At 41.5% G+C, this 22,939-nt stretch overlaps 1 protein-coding gene across 1 annotated transcript in view; it reads right to left on the bottom strand.

Moving 5' to 3' along the window:
- Positions 1–16,207: 16,207 nt before the first annotated feature.
- LOC131361306 (alpha-1,6-mannosylglycoprotein 6-beta-N-acetylglucosaminyltransferase B-like) overlaps positions 16,208–22,939 on the bottom strand; it is a 104,853-nt gene continuing 98,121 nt past the window's right edge. The window contains exons 16-18 of the mRNA XM_058402347.1: positions 18,710–18,784; positions 17,878–18,140; positions 16,208–16,877 (exon numbers count right to left, since the gene is read on the bottom strand). Of these exons, the coding sequence (XP_058258330.1) occupies positions 16,679–16,877; positions 17,878–18,140; positions 18,710–18,784 (537 nt within the window). The 3' untranslated portion in view covers positions 16,208–16,678. The remainder of the gene's footprint in view (positions 16,878–17,877; positions 18,141–18,709; positions 18,785–22,939) is intronic.

The following is a 22,939-nucleotide window of genomic DNA, read 5'->3' as shown; positions in this document are numbered from 1 at the left end:
GTAATTCGGGTTGAAACCCGCATTTCTTTTTTGTCCTGTTGTCATTAGTGTACAATACAGATGGATAATTATGGCTCAGAGAAGAGCTACTCCGACGTTTCAGACTCTTACAATCATTAGGAGAGACGCTGTGGTTAATCAAACACAGGCCTGTCGACCTTTAGCTGAGGTCAGTGCAACTAAGCAACAAACATGCTGCTTTTTTAATAGCTTTATAATCCAGACAGCTCTGAATGTAGAGAATTCTAGAAAGGGTTAGCGTTTCAGCTAGAGACGAACTGCATTGGTGTTTTCGACTGAGGATTAGAATTTTTAGAAATATCACAGATGCTCAGGTATTTCTCCTGAGCTTGTTCTTTATCGTTTCTGGTTCATATTTTGGAGCTAAAACAAATGAGCAGTGTGTCCAGTATCTGGTTTCGGTGTATTAGTCGGCTAGATTACAGATGGATATCTGAGAACACTGCTGGCTTTTGTTCTTTGTTTTCCATGTGTTTTTGTTTCGGTTTGGCTCCTGCCTCCAGCGCTGTACCATAGACCCTTTTTCTGTCAGTAAACATAGTGATGTTTTTTTGTGGGCGGAGCTTAGGTGAAGGCAGAAAGATTTCCCTGACCGCTTTACAAGCAGTAGTTATCAGGTTTTGTTAGTTTGTTTTTAAACAATGTATGGTCAAAATCCCAATTTATCTGACTATGTTAGGTCACCAGAACCGTAAATCTTAACAGACAGAACCAGATTGGCCGACGCATACACGCTCACTCGATGGATGGACGATGTGACAGGATGACCTCCGGTTGAGTGACCTGACATCTACACCTACCTGATAGAAAAACCCAGTGCTTTTGGCAACTGTAAAAAGGGAGATGTCACAAACAGTTTCCTTTGTTTAGTCTCCGGTTGTTAGCTACTAGTTAGTTAACTTACACGCTAAAAAGTTAGCGCTACATGAGAAATCATTTAACTTGTTCGCCAATTTCTGATGAGGTGAGCATGCGTAAGAAATATTTAGACACCTAACCAAACCGTAAACTATACCAACGACAAACAATAGTTTCTTTAACCTTATCTAATAGGAAGTGTGCGCTGCAAACGCGAGACTTTTTGATGATAGTTTCTGTCCATTCTGCTCGTTTTATTGAGTTTGGCCACAGCTGTCATGTTTGGGTTTTTTTTGGCTGGCAGTGGCAGTATGCGATAAAACTTCAAATTGGAGCCTGCACTCTGTCGATTCTGCCACACAACAACACAAGAAGATGACATTTGTGTTCCTCGTGTAGCCGACTCTGTACTGGTTTGTATTGGCCACCTCCAGTTTTTCGCCTCCAGACGTCGGCACAAAAATTCATCTATTAGATGAATCAGTTGTTTTCCTGATGTGGATTAACGCTCAACTATGTTTCTTGAAGTGGAATGGAGAAACACACAAATGTGTGCTCCTGTTCTGTGTTCAGCTCGTAAACACTTTCACTCATTCATATCTGCAAAACAATTTTTTTTCTCATATTGTGTATCAATTTTGCTTTTCTGACTATTTTTATGTTGGTTTTTGACCCACGCTACACACCAGGATTCTCAGATTAAGAAAAAAAATAAAGACACTGAGTGTTTGAATGATGAAATACAGGCAATTATTTCAGGAAGAATGGTGAATAAGTCTTCCTGCTCAGAGAGGTGAGTCAACAGTGTATCACGTCTCCTTTTTGTTTGCCAGTCAGTTGTGTTATTTTTAACCACAAGATCGATCGGTTTGGAGTTTTATTGATTTACCAGCAGCTTCAACTGGACTTCGGTTTGAAAATGATAGAAGAAATCACTTCTTCTTTTACCTTTTTAGTGCATTGGTCATGTTAAAGGCACCAAGATTGTGAGAAGGTTCAGGTGTAGCACACACACAGGGTTGATCTTCACCGCTTCTCTCATTAAAGCCGCTCGTCTCAGCAGGGTGAATGTGTATCAGGTTCGACGGTGTTACACACACTGCTCACTTTAACACGGATACTGCAAAAACCCTTAAACAGCGTGTACTCACTCTCCTTATTAACGCTGCAGAAGCCACAGGGGCCTGCAGGAGGAGACGGAGACGAGCTCCAACACGCGAGCTGAAATCACGGCCTGTTCCTCTGCGGGAGATCTTCACACACACACACAAACACACACACACAAAAACACACAGGAACATTTGGTGCTCGAGAGAAGAAATATCTTTCTGAATCAGTGCAGGACGAGCGTCAGGAGAGTCACGCTGCACAGCTGAGCTAGCGGGACCTTAGAATAACTGTTTTGTTTTTTTTAAGGGGCAGGTGGGGGAAGGAGGTGTTTGTGGAAGTGCAAAGTCATAAGAATGGAGATGATTTTTAGAAGAATCTGCAGACTGAGATGCATTATAGATGAGTTTACGTTCACACGGCGTCGGAGAAGTGGCGCTGCGTCAGCACTTCCTGTCATGAGAGAGAGAGTTTTAGGAGAAAACAGATGAAGCCTGAAACTGAAGCAGTCACTGGAGGTGTTTACTAATACGACATCCTTCTGATTCTGCATTCGCTGAAAGAAAGAAAGAAAGAAAGAAAGAAGTGAATGAATATACATCACAAATATAATGCAAAAACTATTAAACAAAAATGAATTTGTTCAGCATGAAAATTAAAATTTCTGCAAATAAAGACAGGAAAATGGCAAGAAATTAAATATATTTAAATATATTTTTATTTTATATGGTGTGAAATCAATTGATTGACATTTGTAATGATTAATTTATTAAATAAATAAAAAATAATAAATAAAAAAAAACACACACACAATGCACATACACCGAATGCAAAAGATATAATTTAAGGGTTTTTTTTCTTTTTCTTTAATTTCTTTTTTCTTTTTCATTGAGATTTGGAAAAAAGCCTGATGTGTACATTATTATTTTATTTTATATATGCTTTAAGTTGTTTCTTTTCTTTCTTCTTATTCAGCTTTTTCTGATTAAGGTACTAAAACTGAATAAAGGTACAGTATAATTTGGTGTAATATTTGTAAGATATGCAGCTTTGTGCTGTCTGGAAGAATAAGAAGAAGAAGAAGAAGAAGAACTAGAAGGAGTGTAATGGCTCTCCACAGGCGTTTTGTTCCTTTTTATGTCATTATTTGGAGTAAAAATGCTTATTTATGGATTTTATCACCTTTATAAATAGATCAGGACTCACTAATTCCCCGTTTGTCCTCCACAGACACCGTCAGAGTGAGAGTCTCTCCTCACTTTACTCGTCTCTGATTGCAGGTTAAGTTAAAACAAAACAATACACAGATCGCTGGCAGGGAGGAGAGAGTGAAGGAGACCATGATGCAGTCTGTCTCTCTCTTTCACTCTCTCTCTTTGTGTCTGTCTCTCCCTGTGTCTGTCTGTCTCTCTTTCTTTCTCTCTCTGTCTCTCTGTTTGTCTCCCTCTCTGTGTCTGTCTCTCTCTTTGTCTGTTTGTCTGTCTGTCTCTCTCTCTTTCTTTCTCTCTCTGTCTCTGTTTGTCTCCCTCTCTGTGTCTGTCTCTCTCTTTGTCTGTTTGTCTGTCTCTCTCTCTTTCTTTCTCTCTCTGTCTCTGTTTGTCTCCCTCTCTGTGCCTGTCTCTCTCTCTGTCTGTCTGTTTGTCTGTCTCTCTCTCTCTCTCTCTGCATCTGTCTGTGTGTCTGTCTCTCCCTCTCTGTCTGTCTCTCTCTCAGCCTGAAATAGTCTTTTAGTTTCAGATGAACATAGAGGAAAAGCAACTAGGTTTTGGGGAGAGATAAAAAAAGATATAAAAGAAAGAAAGAGAGAGAGAGAGAGAAAGAGAAAGAGAGAAGAGAGTTGTAGTGGAAGAGTGATAGCTTGTTGAAGAGCACGGCTGTGTAATATGACAGAAACATGAATTTCCTTCGTGTGCCGTGTTTGTTTACCATCTGCACTCTCCGCCTGTGGCAATGACACACACACACACACACACACACACATTCAGCTGATGTTTAACTTAAATCTGACTAGCACTTTACACACACACACACACACACACACACACTCTGGTGTACAGATGATTCATGAAGGATCATCTCATCTTTGTTTTTAGAGACAGGGAAAAGCAGAATAAAGTTTTATAAACAGCTTCAGGCGCAGCACATCTGTGTACAGAGTCGAGTGAGTAATATCAATAATACAAAACAAACACCATAACAATAACTATAAATAACGATAAACAAACAAAACTGCATGTAAACAGCATGTGGATAAACATTTCCACTGGACTAAAAGTCATCGTGCCTCAGAATCTATTCCACACCTCCAGAACTTTATCATGAAGGAGTAAAGTTCTCCTGCTTGCTCTCCTGCTTGCTGAAATCGGTCATTATGCAAATTAGGGGCGGGCAGAAGGACAGAATTATTGTATCATGATCTGTTAAGGGATTTGTACAACACATGTGAACAATTAAAGTCTCCATATGATTAAAATAAAACTGATAGTGACATCATTTATCTCAATATTGATATTACAGCATTAAATAAATACCACACGAAAACGTATTCCAAACAGTTGTTTATCTCTCTCCATCGAGCACTCTGTCACTTCAGAAGCTAACAATAGCGCAGCGAAAGCTCCGTGGAGGAGAAGTGGCACATCATCACCTCAGATTTGAGAGCGACACCTGATGCCAGCGCTTCTTCACAGAAGCTTCACGTGCAAATTAAGCCCAGAAGTTGCAGAAGTTCCGCTCCGACTCGGCTCCGATCGCAGGACAGAAACGTGGCAATGTTCCAGACGCACTTTAATCACCTGCTCCTGATTTTTACACAGTAAGAACACAACAGTCGCGACTACATGAGGAATAACTCGCTAACTCGTCCAGTCCGATTGTTACTGGGCTGCTCATAAACCTTCACTCCTAACATCCTGCTTTGTTTAATTCTCTGGAACACGACACAGATTTTTATATTAACCTATGTGTTCTAATAGCAACGTTTCTATAACAGCTAAAATGTTTCGTTATTTGTGTAATGGTGGATTTGCTGAAGTCTCCATTGTCAGAACTGAAGCCATAACTTTACTTCAGACTAGCTACAGAATGCTAACATAAATTACCAAAGATTAGCTACACAATGCTTACAATTACCTCAGACTATCTACAGAATGCTAACATCAATTGCCTCACAAGATGCTAACATAAATTACCTCAGACTAGCTACAGAATGCTAACAAATTTCCTCAGACTATCTACAGAATGCTAACATCAATTGCCTAACAGAATGCTAACAAATTTCCCCAGACTAGCTACAGAATGCTAACAAATTACTGCAAACTAACTACAAAATGCTAACATAAATTGCCTCACAGAATACTAACAAATTACCTCAGACTAGCCACAGAATGCTAACAAATGACCTTAGACTAGATACAGTATGCTAACAGCAATTGGCTCACAGAATACTAACAAATTACCTCAGACTAGCCACAGAATGCTAACAAATGACCTTAGACTAGATACAGTATGCTAACAGCAATTGGCTCACAGAATGCTAACAAATGACCTCAAACTAGCTACAGAATGCTAACAAATGACCTTAGACTAGCTACAGAATGCTAAAATAAATTACTGGAGACTAGCTACAAAACGCTAACAAAGTACTGCAAGCTAACTACAAAATGCTAACATAAATTGCCTCACAGAATACTAACAAATTACCTCAGACCAGCTACAGAATGCTAACAAATTTCTTCAGACTAGCTACAGAATGCTAACAAATTTCTTCAGACTAGCTACAGAATGCGAACATAAATTACCTCAGATTAGCTACAGAATGCTAACATCAATTGTCTCACAGAATGCTAACATAAATTACGTCAAACTAGCTACAAAATGCTAATGAATTTCCTCAGACTAGCTACAGAACGCTACACAACATACGAGGCAGGTGAGGAAACTGTTCTCTAGCATAAGTAATTAATGAAATGTAATTACAAACAGATAAAAATATGGCTTGTGGTAATTTTTTCAGTTTTCCCGCAGCGCTCTATCATCCATTCTGAACTTCCATCGCTAACTTTTCTCTGCTAATGTGGCGTGTGGAAGCTGAAGCAGCCTCTCTCGCAGCTTCACAGTGTGGAGGTTTGGCGCCTGCCTTCATGCCCTCCAGTGAGCCATTTTACCCCCGAGGTGCTTTTCCCCCTTGTTAATGAGTCGCTGGAAGCCGGAGCTATCAGAGAGCTGAGGGATGAATAATTATCTTTCCAGGCTGATAAAACCAACGTGCACATGCTAAATTTGGAGTTAGAACGATTTCACGGCCGTAATTAAAGCCGTAAGCGCTAATCTTGCACTTGACAGTAAAATTCGAATTACACTAAACATTGTTTGTCTTTTATTGGCCCTGATTTAGTAAAATCAAAAATTAGGAGACTGATTTGCATATGCGACACTGCTAGCAAAACCCCCTCTGTGAGTCGAACACAGTAAAATACGGTAACTGTGATGTTTTTCTTCTTTATTTTTTCACAAATGACCCGTAATTGCTCTGATTTCAGATGATACAAAAAAATCATCGGTTTGAGTTCCACGTTTGAGCGTGAAGTGTCATAACACAGATTAGCGGCTAATATCTGAATCAAACCTTTTGCTGAAGTAACACGATACAATTTCTGAAGACATTTCACATTTTGAGGAACCACAAAAACACCTCATTAAAGCAAACACATAAAAAAGATGTGCTGTTACTTTAGCAGGAGTTGTTAGGTCATAAGTTTCCTTACAGAATGCTAACATAAATTACCACAGACAAGCTACAGAACACGAACATAAATTGCTTCACAGAATGCTAACATTAATGACCTCAGACTAGCTAGCATATTTCTTCAGATTAGCTACAGCACACAAACAAATTACCTCAGACTAGCTACAGAATGCTAACATTTTTCTTCAGACTCGCTACAGAACACTAACATAAATCTTCTCATACAGTACAAGATATAGAAGGCTAACAATTTTTCTAAGACTAGCTACAGAGTACTAACATTTACCTTAGACTAGCTACAGAATGCTAACATTTAGCTCATACTAGCTACAAAAAACTAACATTTACCTCAGACTCAAACGCTAACATTTCCTCAGACTAGCTACTGAACACTAATATAAATCTCCTCAGATTAGCTATAGAATGCTAACAAATTTCCTCAGACTAGCTACAGAATGCTAACAAATTTTCTCAGACTAGCTACAGAATGCTAACATTTCTTCAAACTAGCTAAAGAACACTAACAAATTTCCTCACAAAATGCCAAGATATTTCTTCAGACTAGCTAGAGAACACTAACATTTACGTCAGACTAGCTACAGAACGCTACCACATTTCTTCACAGCAGCAATAGAACAATAACACACTACTTCAGACTAGCTACATAACACTAACATTTTCATCAGGCTAGCGGCATGTGGGTAACACAAACAAGTTGCCCACATACTGTGCTAAATGATGCTGCAGTGGCTAAGCTAATCTATTAACATCGACTTTTCCTACAAACAAAAACACACCTCATTAGCAAACAAACCGTGCAGTTACGCTAGCACGAGTCTGTATGTGTTTTTATGAAGTCTACAGTAGCATTCCATCATTACACCTAACAGCCAATTGTGTTGTGATATGCAAATGAGCCCCAGGCAGTACCGCCCCTACTCACAGTTATCTACACAAGACTTTCTGTTTAAACAGAGTGAAGGTGCGAATCATAATCGGATCGGATTTCAGATCACATAGTTTAAAAAAAGAATTTTTTAATTTTTATATTAGGGCTGTCAAAAATAACGCGTTATTAATGTGTTAATGCAAATTAATTTTAACGGCACTAATTTTATTAACTTGATTAACTTTATTAATTTGATTAACGCAGCACACATTTTCTGTTTGACCCTTGGCCTTGCCCATAGTTTGGGAAATGGGAGATGCAGCAGCGAACCAAAATTGAGAAAGAAAAACGTCTTCTTTATATATAAAACGATGTCTGATGGTTCTGTCAACGAGACAAAAGTCTGCATTTATTGTGGATGTGAATGAAGTTCTCACCGCAGTACCTCGAGTTTAAAATATCACTTGATGGTGAAGCATACAGCTGATACAGAGAGCTCTCCTGCCCCTCTCCTGCCCCTTGCCAAAGGCAAACACTAGATTCTGTTCAGCGGAGATGGAATGTGAACCTGTGTTCTGTTCTCTGTGTTTGTCCTGAACAAGTTATTTGAAAAACATGTCTATGTTCTTTATGCTCTTTATTTAAGGTGGTTTCAGTAATAAAGGTACACTTTGCATGTTTAGAAGAAGTGATCTGAAAATGTTAACAGGTTTGTGTCAGTAAATCGCTCAGTGCAAAGAAAGAAGTAATTGTTTTCTATGTTCTTTTTTTCATATGTTTAATAGACATGAACAAGTAAAATACACTATATTGCCAAAAGTATTCGCTCACCTGCCTTGACTCGCATATGAACTTAAGTGACATCCCATTCCTAATCCATAGGGTTCAATATGACGTCGGTCCACCCTTTGCAGCTATAGCAGCTTCAACTCTTCTGGGAAGGCTGTCCACAAGGTTTAGGAGTGTGTTTATGGGAATTTTTGACCATTCTTCCAGAAGCACATTTGTGAGGTCACACACTGATGTTGGACGAGAAGGCCTGGCTCTCAGTCTCCGCTCTAATTCATCCCAAAGGTGTTCTATCGGATTGAGGTCAGGACTCTGTGCAGGCCAGTCAAGTTCATCCACACCAGACTCTGTCATCCATGTCTTTATGGACCTTGCTTTGGTCACTGGTGCACAGTCATGTTGGAAAAGGAAGGGGCCAGCTCCAAACTGTTCCTACAAAGTTGGGAGCATGGAATTGTCCAAAATGTCTTGGTATGCTGAAGCAGAGTTCCTTTCACTGGAACTAAGGGGCCAAGCCCAGCTCCTGAAAAACAACCCCACACCATAATCCCCCCTCCACCAAACTTTACACTTGGCACAATGCAGTCAGACAAGTACCGTTCTCCTGGCAACCGCCAAACCCAGACTCGTCCATCAGATTGCCAGATGGAGAAGTGCGATTCGTCACTCCAGAGAATGCGTCTCCACTGCTCTAGAGTCCAGTGGCGGCGTGCTTTACACCACTGCATCTGACGCTTTGCATTGCACTTGGTGATGTATGGCTTGGATGCAGCTGCTCGGCCATGGAAATCCATTCCATGAAGCTCTCTGCGCACTGTTCTTGAGCTAATCTGAAGGCCACATGAAGTTTGGAGGTCTGTAGCGATTCACTCTGCAGAAAGTTGGTGACCTCTTCGCACTATGCGCCTCAGCATCCGCTGACCCCGCTCCGTCAGTTTACGTGGCCTACCACTTCGTGGCTGAGTTGCTGTCGTTCCCAAACACTTCCACGTTCTTATAATACAGCTGACAGTTGACTGTGGAATATTTAGGAGCGAGGAAATTTCACGACTGGATTTGTTGCACAGGTGGCATCCTATCACAGTTCCACGCTGGAATTCACTGAGCTCCTGAGAGCGACCCATTCTTTCACAAATGTTTGTAAAAACAGTCTGCATTGCCTAGGTGCTTGATTTTATACACCTGTGGCCATGGAAGTGATTGGAACACCTGATTCTGATTATTTGGATGGGTGAGCGAATACTTTTGGCAATATAGTGTATCTATGAGCTTTGAAACATGTCTAGTCTCCATGCTCTATGTTGATGGTTTCACTAATAATAAACAACATACATTTCAATATGTCCACGCCCATGTTGATTAGAGTATTAAAAACTAAAAAAGTGTTAATTTAAGGTACATTTAGAATGGATAAAAATATGCGATTAAGTTGCGATTAAGCGGGAGTTAATTCATGACAATCATGCAATTAATCGCGATTAACTATTTTAATCGATTGACAGCCCTATTTTATATATATCCAAAGTGGGCGTGTCTTCAGGATGTATGTTTAAACGCTTCATTTAAATACACATTGATGGGATGTTATATCCTTTATTACAAGTGTTTGTTGGAGGGGGCGTGGCCAAGTGGGTTGCTCTATCAGTGGTCACATGACCACAATATCATATCATTTATTAAGGTTTGGCTTTAGGATGTGAGGAAACACAAGGTAGAAGGAATGAAGCATCACCAAGTGGTGGTGCAGGCCAGACCTCTGGAGCATCAGGTGACATTACGGAAGATCGCAACACTCTTCTTTTTCTTTTTCTCCTTCATCCGTTCCTTTCTGTCGTTCTTTATTCTCCTCCTCCCACACAGGTCATTTTCTCATCTGCAGTCAGGAGCAGGGGCCAAAGTCATCGAGAACATCCATTAGCCTTAAATTATAGCCTTACCCTCACTTCCACTCCTCCTCCTCCCCCCTGCATCTCTCTCTCTCTCTCTCCTCCTTTTGTGCCGGATGATGGATGGAAGCAGGTTCAAGGTTGATACAGATGTCAGCGACCGAGAAGGATGAATAAAGTGAAAGCGACACACATTTATCAGTATCACAGGAGCTCTTCATCTTTCCCAGGAGTGTGTGTGTGTGTGTCTGTGTGTGTGAGATTGTATGTGTTTGTGAGACAGTGTGTGTGTGTGTCTGTGTGTGTGTGTCAGTGTCAGAGTGTGTGTGTGTCTGTCAGTGTGTGTGAGACACAGTGTGTGTCAGTGTGTGTGTGAGACACAGTGTGTGTCAGTGTGTGTGTGTCAGTCAGTGTGTCAGTGTGTGAGACACAGTGTGTGTCAGTGTGTGTATGTCAGTGTGTGTGTGTGTCAGTCAGTGTGTCAGTATGTGTGTATGTCAGTGTGTGTGTGTGAGTCAGTCAGTGTGTCAGTATGTGTGTGAGACAGTGTGTGTGTGTGTGTGTCAGTCAGTGTGTGTGAGACACAGTGTGTGTGTCAGTGCGTGTATGTGAGACAGTGTGTGTGTGTGTGTCAGTCAGTGTGTCAGTATGTGTGTATGTCAGTGTGTGTGTGTGTGTCAGTCAGTGTGTGTGAGACACAGTGTGTGTGTCAGTGCGTGTATGTGAGACAGTGTGTGTGTGTGTCAGTCAGTGTGTCAGCATGTGTGTGAGACAGTGTGTGTGTGTGTGTCAGTCAGTGTGTGTGAGACACAGTGTGTGTGTGTGTCAGTGTATGAGACACAGTGTGTGTCAGTGCGTGTATGTGAGACAGTGTGTGTCAGTGTGTCAGCATGTGTGTGAGACAGTGTGTGTGTGTGTGTCAGTCAGTGTGTGTGAGACACAGTGTGTGTGTGTGTGTCAGTGTATGAGACACAGTGTGTGTCAGTGCGTGTATGTGAGACAGTGTGTGTCAGTGTGTGTGTGTCAGTGCGTGTATGTGAGACAGTGTGTGTCAGTGTGTGTGTGTCAGTGCGTGTATGTGAGACAGTGTGTGTGTGTGTGTGTCAGTCAGTGTGTCAGCATGTGTGTGAGACAGTGTGTGTAATAGTATTCATAGTGTATAGTTAAAGCAGTAAGTTCACAGAGCTTATACACAATAAACACTCATTAATCTTCGTTTATTTTTTTTATTTATTCATTTTTATGATAAACGCTTCTTCTTCCTACTCCTCTTCTTCTTCTTCTTCTTCTTCATGTCTTCACTATGTGCTACACTTGTGTTTTATTCTTAAATTAAAATATATTCACAGCCTTTTACTGTTTTTTTTATTCATGAATTGTATGGATTTTTAAAAAAATTTTAAATAAAAAATATTGTTTTTTTATTTTAATATTACCCCAAGCAAAACAAAATAACAGTTCTATGTTCATTTTAATTGGTTGCTTTTTATTATTAAAATGTATATTCATTATCACACACACGCTTTATTAGCTTCAGTGTTCAACTTTGTGCTTATAAACAGCTCCACAAAAATATTTTTGACCTTTTTTTTTTTATTTTATTTTTGTAATTTATTTTTGCTAATATTCTTCTAACGCACTTTGTATTTAGTTCATTTGTCAAGTTTTGTTAGAAAACAAGGCTTTTAAAATAGAATTTAAATAGAAACTGTGAAGTTCATTACAGCTCAAGGGAAATAAGAAGCCATTTATTTTTTAATGAACTTTAATATTAATATGTGTATTTCTTCTGAGTCACACACCACGTCTTCACAGGGTTCCTCCGAGTTCTCCTGCCTTGTCCTGACCAGGATAAAGAACCGTATGTGACACTCGAGGCTCAGATGATGGACTGATGATCTGAAATCTGCTCCAGAAGCAGCACAGGACGTTAAACTCCAGACTGATTAAAGCTTTAGACTCAGATTTAGAGTCTAGTTGATTTATTGAAGGATTTCCAGGATTTGTAAAGGAGTTAGATCACGTTTTTCTGGAAAAACAATCTCTTTTTTGTATCAGAACTGCAGGGAGTTTCAGCTCCTGCTTCCTCTCTGCTTTTTGTTCTCTTTGTCTCTGGAAAAGCAGAAGCACATTAGAAGTCGAGGAAAAACACGTCTCTGCAATTGATTTCTTTCCCTCTCGGAATATCTCCAGGCCCAGTGATACCTCGCTCTTGTTTACACAGGTCTATGTGTTTCTTGACTGGCGGTGGCATGGAGATAAGCAGACGCATGCTCGTGTTTTATTCAACACTGCCTTTTCTAAACGCAGCTGAATCTGCTGCTGGCATGCACACACACACACACACACACACAGTGGAAACAATGAAGCCATGCATGTGTGTGTCCTAATCTTCATATTTGTGCCGTCGAGCTTGCCATCGGTTCAGCCATGTAGAACATTAATAAGAATGGAAATGCTATTTCAGGGCATAGATAACACACACACACACACACACACACACACACACACACACACACACACACAGAGCAAGGACAACGCAATATGAGCAGGTCTGAGGCAACAGATGTTGAGTTAAAGAGCTCGTCCTGTTGATGATGATATTCCTTCCTCCGCTCTAATAAAGGGCCGCAGCGAGAGAAAACAAGCGTATAAAAGAATTATACACAAGTTAAAAAATAAAATAAAAACAAACATAAAAACTGGTCTGAAAGCTGTTTACTACCCTGCACCATGCGCACACACATTTCTCAAAAGTCCCTAATGAGAAACAAAAGCAAACATTATAAAGGCTTGCGCTGTTCGACAGCCAAGAAATATAATTACTTAAAAGTTGGCAAAGGTAGCAATTAAGTCCACAAATAGTAACAGCAAACTAACAATGGAGCATGCGGCAAATAACAACACTTTTGAGGGAAAAATTAAAGGTCTGAGTGAGAGGAGGAGGAGGAGAAGGAGGTGGAGTGTGTGGGAGGAAGAAAAAGTTGGCTCTCGTCTCTCCTGGGGTTGTTTGGCGAAAGTCAGTTTATTTATGATTTCACTCAAAACTAGCTCTAGATTTTAGGACTTTTAGCTAATAATAAATATTAGATAAAAAAGGGAAGTTGTGGCTCAGTCTTATTTTTTCTGATATATTTTTAACATGAACAGTAAGGGAAAATAAAAAAGGTCTTAAAAATTAGACCCAAGAAAATATTTTAGAACCAAAACAACTGAGAGGCAAAAACAAACCTCTGTCCTCAGTTTGTTTTTGTCGTTTTCACTAAAACAGAGACCAGAATATGAAATTATAGCAAAGTTCAGACTTGATACTCGTGAAATATTCCTAAAACTAGTCTGAGAGATAAGGATAGCTGCCATATGAAGCAGTGAGTAAAATTTAAATTGATTAGAATTCCAAAATAACACAATATAGGGAAATAAAGACAAAACAAAACAAAATAACACAAAATTAAAGAAGTTGAGAGTGCAAGAAATGTTTAAATAGAGTGATTGAGTGATTGAAAGAAAACAGGAGGCAGGTGTGCTGGAGGTAAGGTGAGTGTGAGTTGGGAAATCCGGCCTGGATTCGGATCAGGATCAGTAAGGAAGCGGATGTGACGAAATCAGTGACGTTCTGTTAGAAATATCTGACAGTTTACTGGTTTATGAAAGAGACAGAAATCTCAAGGACATGAGGATTGTTCTTGTGTCTCTCGATCATTTGTTTTATTTCTGATTTTATTTTTAGTAAAACTAAAAAGGTCCTAAAACAGACGCTTGAGGACCACCATAGGTAAGATCTATATTTTTTGTTCTACAAAATCAACAAGAAACTGTTTACTCATCATCTATACTAAAATATTTCAAATCCAGGCCTGTGCCTGAGAGACAGAGGAAGAAAAACAGAATTCTTACAAAATTCTTTTGTCTTTTCTGGTTTTGTTTGTCTGAATTCGGTTTTATTACGAGAGATCTGAATCTAAAATTAGTTTTCCTCCAGTTTCCACTGTTAAAGAATTAAATTAATTAAACCGCTTTCAGAATTTTGCAGTAACATTTCTTCATTCATGTAAACTGTACACAGAGTTCAGTTCGATTTTCCATCTATTAAAAAAATAAATAATTAAACAAAAAAATCGGCATGTTTTTAAGAGCTTCTCCTTGTCAGTGCAGGTCAGAGCTTTTGGCTCGTCTCTACAGTGGTACTGTGTAATTTTTTTTTTTTTACCCAGAATGCAATGCAGCTGGCAAGGCTTTTCCTGGCACAGATTATAATAATTAAATCCAGGGCTGCAGATATAAACAAACAATAGCGTCGGATATTAAAACTCTTGCATCAGTCCACACAAACAGGGTGTTTCGGGATTAGTTCCGGCGCGGAGGAAAGCCGAGGCCCGAGCTTTGTAGCTGAGCCAATTCTCTACTGAGGTATTGATTTTCACTCTGGATGGAAATCGACTTCAGTGTAAAAAAAAATAAAAATCAGAAACAGAAGCCTGCCTTCCTCGGGGACGTGGAAACTGAGTGTTGGAATGTGATTGCCGGAGTAGGTGTGGTTTCCAGAGCAGGCAGGAATCCGATATGTTTTAAAAGCTTAAACAGAGATTACAGCCTTCAGTCATCTTCATGAAGTGCAACTGAACACGAGCCCACAGGCTGGCTGTAACCACATGGCAGAGGTGTCTTAGGATTTTTCAAAACGGTGCAGAATTTCATTTCCTGTAGGATGAATTCCCTGCCTATACAGAAACTTTTGCATGAAAAGCATATTGATTTTAATGACTATGCAAATTGGAGTGGAGTCAGTGCAAAGCCATTTCTAAATTCATTCACTGTGCTGCCGAATCCTCAATTCTGATTGGTCAGAATTTTCCTCGAACAATAGCTCTGACAAAGCACTTCTAATACATTTATGTATGTTTCTATAGTAACAGCTCCATATAAAAGGATAGAAAACTTTTGGCAGATTTAATGATGCTTATTCAGGTTTTATGGAGGGAGTCTCCAGTACAAGGGATTTGTAAATTTTTGTTTTTATGTTTAGGCCACAAACAATACCAGGATCTCTGTGGATGGATAACATATGGAAAGCTATTTTTAAAAATAAACCAAGCCTCTACTTCAGTCTTGTAAGTGTGACGGTGTGTGTGTGACGGTGTGTGTGTGTGTGTTGTTTTCATGCCCCAGTAACACTACAGTTGTTGCTTGTTTTAAATGAACAGTAAATTAATTAGCCTACAGCCGTCATCAAGCCTGAATGATTGACAGGACATGGACATTAAACCTGGCTGTTTATTAAATTTCCTGATAGCGATCTACAAACACGGGTCATTCGTCTTATCGCCGCTGTCAAACTCTAGCGATTTACCAGCTCAAGGACATTTCTGATTGTTCAGTAACTCTGTGTGTTACGGGAAGTTTCTCAGCGTTTCACCCGCATTAGCGCCGTGGGTCAGTGTGACCTGAAGCAGACTCAGCACGCCAGCATCCAGCGCCGCAAACTTATTACCTGTCTGTCCGATCCAACACAGTCTTTAATCTCCCCAAAGGCAGAAAGAGATGTGGGTTTAAGGCAGCACATGAGAAATACACACACACACACACACACCTGAACCGTCAGCCTTGTCCTTGACTCTGATGCCGAAGTTTTTCCTGGATTTAGAAAACAACATTATTTCATTGCTTGTCATCTTCTCAATTCTATTTACCTTTGCCATTTTTTAGTATTTTAGTATTGTTTTAGTATTAGGGTTAAGGGTTAGGGTTAGAGCCGTTACTGTAGAAACGTTAATGTATCAGAACGGCTTTTTTGCTTATTTTGGAAAAACTGTGTGGAGCTAAACAACCTAAATCTGTTTTGTCTAGAAAATGATTTTCTGGTAAATGTACTGCTTTGAGATGAAAGTAAAAATAAAAAATTGAGGCATATAAATGTGTCTGTCTTTTATTAGTTATATAAGTTACATCACAAACTTTTGTAGTCATAAAAATTCACAGTCTACATTCAAATATTTTAGTTTGATTAAAAAATATTCTTTCGCACGTGTCTGTTTTATGCAGATCGAAATTCGAGTTCGTTCACTCTGTTGTGTAGAGTTTGTTTGACCTTTGCTCTGATGGACACATCGGTGCTATCAGGGTTGCCTGATCTTCTGCTTTAAACTCAGGAAATAAACACATGATGCAGGAAGTATGGTCGGTTATTACTTCCTGTTTGGAGGGGAATCGGAATGACTTTTTTTCTGTCCTGTGAATATTGGAGTGGACAGTGGAGACGGACGTCTTGCCGGGAGCCTCGGTTAGGAATTTATGCTCTGCTTCCCAGATTTTTTGAAGAGTTTTATTGTGCTCAACATCAGTCAGGGTTTCAGGAAAATCCAGGAGCTCAGGAGAAATCCGTCATAAGCAATCCCGACACAGTGCCACTTGTCCTTTACGGAAGTCCCTGCAAGGACACACACGTCTGTACTTAGCTCCGAACCCCGCGCAGCTGAACAGCAGAGGCTCTTTCTGCAGGCCGCACTCATGCGCTGTCGTGGAAAATGCCGGAAAAATGTGATTCATCTCAAATTCCACCACTTCGCACTGCACCTGCAGCCTGAAAAGAGACAAGACGGAGAGATTAACCAGACGGCAGAGAGAATGAAAAGGATGGACAGAGTGGAATTAGAGCGAAAGAGAAAAAGGGCAGTTTAAATGAAGAGAGATGGATACTGGAGAAACAAGGCGAGGTACTGAAGGTTTGGAAGAGAGGAAGAGAAGAAGAGTGATGGAGTGGATAATGGGGAGAGGAAAAAAAAACTCTTTCTGCTGCTGTCACTGAGGTAACAAGATCCACTGTCCAGATCCACACTTTCCCTCCTCACTCCTTCCTCCTCACATAAAACTATAAAATGTCCTAGCGTACATCATCATCGTGCTTCCCAGAATTAAACGGATGAAACTGCACTTCACTACTCAAAACAGTCATATGGACAAATTTATTCTGTTAAAAATAGTTCAGTAAGTTAAATTTGATTTGATAACTGGACAGCTAATCTGCCTTTAACATGCAGATTAAGGTTACAGGTAAGGGTTAGGGGTTAGTTTTAAGGTTATGGGTTAGAATTAGGGTTAGGATTAAGGTTTTGGGGAAGAGTTAGTGTTGAGGGTTAGGGTAGGGTTAAGGGTTGGGTTAAGGGTTAGTATTAGGGTTAAGTGTCAGGGTTATGGGCTAGTATTAGGGTAAGGGTTAAGGTTTTGTGTTAAGGTTGAGGTTAAGGTTTTATGTTAGGGTTAAGCTTTTTGGGAAGGGTTAATGGCTAGGATTAAGGTTTGTATTAGAGTTAGGATTCGGAATAATGTAAGGTTTTGGGGTTATTGTTAAGAGTTAGGGTTAAGGTAAGGGTTAGGATTAAGGGTTAGAGCTAGGGTTAGGTTTAAGATTTTGTGGTTCAGGTTGTGGGTTAAGGGCTAAGATTTGGGTTTGTATTATAGTTAGGATTAGGGCTGAGGATAAGGGTTTAGGATTAGGGTTAATATTAGGGTTTGGGGTTAGTATTAAAGGTTAGAGTTAAGGTTTAGGGTTAGGATTGAGATTAAGAATTAAGGTCACTCACTTGTTCAGCGCCTCCTTGTTATTGATGAAGCGGAAGAAAGCAGGTTCACACACCAAGTCTGAGCTCCTGCAGGCGTCCACACACGACTGCCCCTCAGCCGAGATGGTGAGTCTGAGTGCGTTCAGCGGAGGCCAGGAGGGCGGCGATGTTGAGTTCACTGCCCAAGAAACAAGACCCGAGTCATCGACCCGCATGAACATGCCTCCAGGCCAAACCACAGACACGTTAGCGGGGGGAAACGGAGCCTCTGGACCACAAAAATCCTGTAAATACAGCAAAAATTAACAGTTAACACTGTTTTCTTTAACATTTCCACTGTTTGTCTTCTTTATTCTTTTCTTCTTCTCTTTAATATCTCTTTTTGTTTTTATCACATTTCTTCTACCTCTTTCCTTTCTTTTACCCCTTCTTTTTCTTTCTCTCACTGCGCCACCTATTTTTTTAATTGCTCATTTTGATTTCTTCACGAACATTCTCGTTTTCTTACTTTTTTTTTTCTTTCTTTCTTTCTTTCTTTCTTTCTTTCTTTCTTTCTTTCTTTCTTTCTTTCTTTCTTTCTTTCTTTCTTTCTTTCTTTCTTTCTTTCTGCTTATTCCTTCTTACATACTTTGTACTTTTTTCAGTTTTTCTCTATTCCTTTTCTTTTCTTTCTGAGAAATCTATCACATTCCCATTCTTATTCTTTTTCCTTGTCTCCTCTTTCTTTGTCGTCTCTCTCCTTATTCTATTTTTATTTTCTAATTCCATCGCAAACATGTTTTATTACTACCGCCTTTTCTCAATACTTTCTCGCTTTGATTACTGTCTCTAACACAAACACACACACACTTACCTGATGCTGAATGTAAGCATGCACTCTCTCCAGCATTCCCTCACATGTGTACTCATATGGCAGAAAAGGATCCACCTGAAAGACACACACACACACTTGTTTTTTATATCTTTGTTAAAATCCATTTTCCTCGCTGCTCATCATTATTCAAGCTAATTGCAATATAAAAAAGGGACTGCAGCGTATTATTCAAAACAGACAAAAGCGCTAATTGCTAAACTGGTAGAGCTTAATCGCCTTCGCTTCGTGACAGTTGGGATTCGCTGAGTCGATAAATCACATTTTCATTCTCCTTGGCCATAGATGTAAGTGATCTCGAACCTGAACGACGATCTGTAATAAAAAACAGCACACATGATTAAACTGATTAGATTTTTAGTCTCCCGAGGAAGCGCCAGAAGGAAGCGACTGAACAAAACGTATTAGAAAAAAGAAAGTGCTCGCAGCAGATGAAATGACGTGCGTTGGGGAACATGTCGTGAGCACAGACGTGATGATTTTCAGCCCGGGTTTCTCTCCAGAGCAGCTGTGAAGTAACATCCAGGAATAAACACAGCTCACTTAAACCCAGAGAAGAGGGAAGCTTCTGCGTGGATTTCTGGATGGTGTTTGATTGACAGCAGCAGATTCGTATTTAATTTAAAACTGTGACTTAATGAAACACAGCAGAGGCTCATGGGATTGATCAGCCGTGTGTCTCACTCACTCAAATAAAAACTTTAATTAAAATCACTTTAATATCTCTTTATATGCATGAACAGTTACGAACAAAAGGTTAAGATTACGTTGAGTAGGTGTGGTTAGGGCTGGGGATAAGAGTGGAGTTAGGAGGCGGGGTTAATGATCATATCTTTTTACAATGTCGTTCATAAAGATAGATAGATAGATAGATAGATAGATAGATAGATAGATAGATAGATAGATAGATAGATAGATAGATAGATAGATAGATAGATAGATATGAATGTGAGATAGACATAGATAAGGTCAAAAGGAGAGAGAAAGAGAGATAGAGAAAGAGAAACAAAAAGAGATAGATAGAGAGGCACAGAGGGAGAGAGAAAGGGAGAAATGAAGGAAGACTGAAAGAGACAAAGGAGACAAGCAGGCAGATAGAGAGAGAGATAAAGAGGTACAGGGTAAAGAGAAAGGAAGAAATGGATGGAGACTGAAGAGAGAGACAAAGGAGACAGGCAGGCTGAGAGAGAGGATAGATAGATAGATAGATAGATAGATAGATAGATAGATAGATAGATAGATAGATAGATAGATAGATAGATAGATAGATAGATAGATAGATAGATAGATAGATAGATAGATAGATAGATAGATAGATAGACGGATCTATTCCGAGTTCAGAATAAAGACTGATATTAGATGTGGAGGTTTTCCCCTCACACTTGAACTAATTCCATCAGAGTAACAAATATCCGTTTCTGATCCGTGAGATTTGTGTTAATCGTGAGCGTTAAAGCTGAAATGAACACGTGTTCAGCATCTGTCAATCCTCAACTTTCCCTCCATTCTTCTGTAACATCTCCATCTTCTCAGGTCCTTTCCAGCCTCTCCATTCTCTAGCCTTCCCCCGGCTCCGCCTCCCTGCAACGCTGAAATCGATGTCCGTTTCCTGCGGCTAGCCGGAGCCCGGGGGTTTATGGATCGATCACTTTGCCGGGTCTGCCGAGATGGAGCCGTTCGTATCCACTGAGCCTAATTAATGCTTTCCACCCACTGATTTCCTTCTGCTTTTTTTCAACCACATGAGATTCACAAAGAGATGTTTGCTGGAGCAGTTTGACAACCAAACCACACACACATCAGTCTGCGGTGAGCGTGTTGGGGTTATTGACACGTCAGTCTGCGGTGAACATGTTGGGTTTATTGACATGTCAGTCTGCGGTGAGCGTGTTGGGGTTATTGAAACGTCAGTCTGCAATGAGCGTGTTGGGGTTATTGACACGTCAGTCTGCGGTGAGCGTGTTGGGGTTATTGAGACATCAGTCTGCGGTGAGCGTGTTGGGGTTATTGAAATGTCATTCTGCAATGAGCGTGTTGGGGTTAATGACACGTCAGTCTGCGGTGAGCGTGTTGGGGTTATTGAGACATCAGTCTGCAGTGAGCATGTTGGGGTTATTGAAACGTCAGTCTGCAATGAGCGCATTGGGGTTATTGACACGTCAGTCTGGGGTGAGCGCGTTGGGGTTATTGACACGTCAGTCTGGGGTGAACGCGTTGGGGTTATTGACACGTCAGTCTGGGGTGAGCACGTTGGGGTTATTGACACGTCAGTCTGGGGTGAGCACGTTGGGGTTATTGACACGTCAGTTTGGGGTGAACGCGTTGGGGTTATTGACACGTCAGTCTGGGGTGAGCGCGTTGGGGTTATTGAGACATCAGTCTGCGGTGAGCATGTTGGGGTTATTGAAACATCAGTCTGCAATGCGCGCGTTGGGGTTATTGACACGTCAGTCTGGGGTGAGCGCGTTGGGGTTATTGAGACATCAGTCGGGGGTGAGCACGTTGGGGTTATTGCGTTGGGGTTATTGACACATCAGTCTGGGGTGAGTGCGTTGGGGTTGTTGACACGTCAGTCTGGGGTGAGTGCGTTGGGGTTATTGACACATCAGTCTGGGGTGAGTGCGTTGGGGTTGTTGACACGTCAGTCTGGGGTGAGTGCGTTGGGGTTGTTGACACGTCAGTCTGGGGTGAGCGTGTTGGAGTTGTTGACACGTCAGTCTGGGGTGAGCGCATTGGGGTTATTGACACATCAGTCTGGGGTGAGTGCATTGGGGTTGTTGACACGTCAGTCTGGGGTGAGTGCGTTGGGGATATTGCATTGGGGTTGTTGACACGTCAGTCTGGGGTGAGTGCGTTGGGGTTATTGCATTGGGGTTATTGACACGTCAGTCTGGGGTGAGTGCGTTGGGGTTGTTGACACGTCAGTCTGGGGTGAGCGTGTTGGGGTTGTTGACACGTCAGTCTGGGGTGAGTGCATTGGGGATATTGCATTGGGGTTATTGACACGTCAGTCTGGGGTGAGTGCGTTGGGGTTATTGCATTGGGGTTGTTGACACGTCAGTCTGGGGTGAGTGCGTTGGGGTTGTTGACACGTCAGTCTGGGGTGAGTGCGTTGGGGTTGTTGACACGTCAGTCTGGGGTGAGTGCGTTGGGGTTATTGCATTGGGGTTGTTGACACGTCAGTCTGGGGTGAGCGCGTTGGGGTTGTTGACACGTCAGTCTGGGGTGAGCATGTTGGGGTTGTTGACATGTCAGTCTGGGGTGAGTGCGTTGGGGTTATTGCATTGGGGTTGTTGACACGTCAGTCTGGGGTGAGTGCGTTGGGGTTATTGCATTGGGGTTATTGACACGTCAGTCTGGGGTGAGCATGTTGGGGTTGTTGACACGTCAGTCTGGGGTGAGCATGTTGGGGTTGTTGACACGTCAGTCTGGGGTGAGCATGTTGGGCTTGTTGACACGTCAGTCTGGGGTGAGCATGTTGGGGTTGTTGACACGTCAGTCTGGGGTGAGTGTGTTGGGGTTATTGCATTGGGGTTATTGACACGTCAGTCTGGGGTGAGCGCGTTGGGGTTGTTGACACGTCAGTCTGGGGTGAGCGCGTTGGGGTTATTGACACGTCAGTCTGGGGTGAGCGCGTTGGGGTTATTGACACGTCAGTCTGGGGTGAGCGCGTTGGGGTTATTGACACGTCAGTCTGGGGTGAGCGCGTTGGGGTTATTGACACGTCAGTCTGGGGTGAGCGCGTTGGGGTTGTTGACATGTCAGTCTGGGGTGAGCGCGTTGGGGTTGTTGACACGTCAGTCTGGGGTGAGCGCGTTGGGGTTATTGACACGTCAGTCTGGGGTGAGCATGTTGGGGTTGTTGACACGTCAGTCTGGGGTGAGCATGTTGGGGTTGTTGACACGTCAGTCTGGGGTGAGCGCGTTGGGGTTGTTGACATGTCAGTCTGGGGTGAGCGCGTTGGGGTTGTTGACACGTCAGTCTGGGGTGAGTGCGTTGGGGTTATTGCATTGGGGTTATTGACACGTCAGTCTGGGGTGAGCGCGTTGGGGTTGTTGACATGTCAGTCTGGGGTGAGCATGTTGGGGTTGTTGACACGTCAGTCTGTGGTGAGCATGTTGGGGTTGTTGACACGTCAGTCTGGGGTGAGTGCGTTGGGGTTATTGCATTGGGGTTATTGACACGTCAGTCTGGGGTGAGCGCGTTGGGGTT

Source organism: Hemibagrus wyckioides, linkage group LG11 (assembly GCF_019097595.1).
Source record: "Hemibagrus wyckioides isolate EC202008001 linkage group LG11, SWU_Hwy_1.0, whole genome shotgun sequence".
Classification (NCBI taxonomy): domain Eukaryota; kingdom Metazoa; phylum Chordata; class Actinopteri; order Siluriformes; family Bagridae; genus Hemibagrus; species Hemibagrus wyckioides.
The sequence above is the reverse complement of the archived record's forward strand: the minus strand, read 5'-3'. Positions and strand labels throughout refer to the sequence as shown.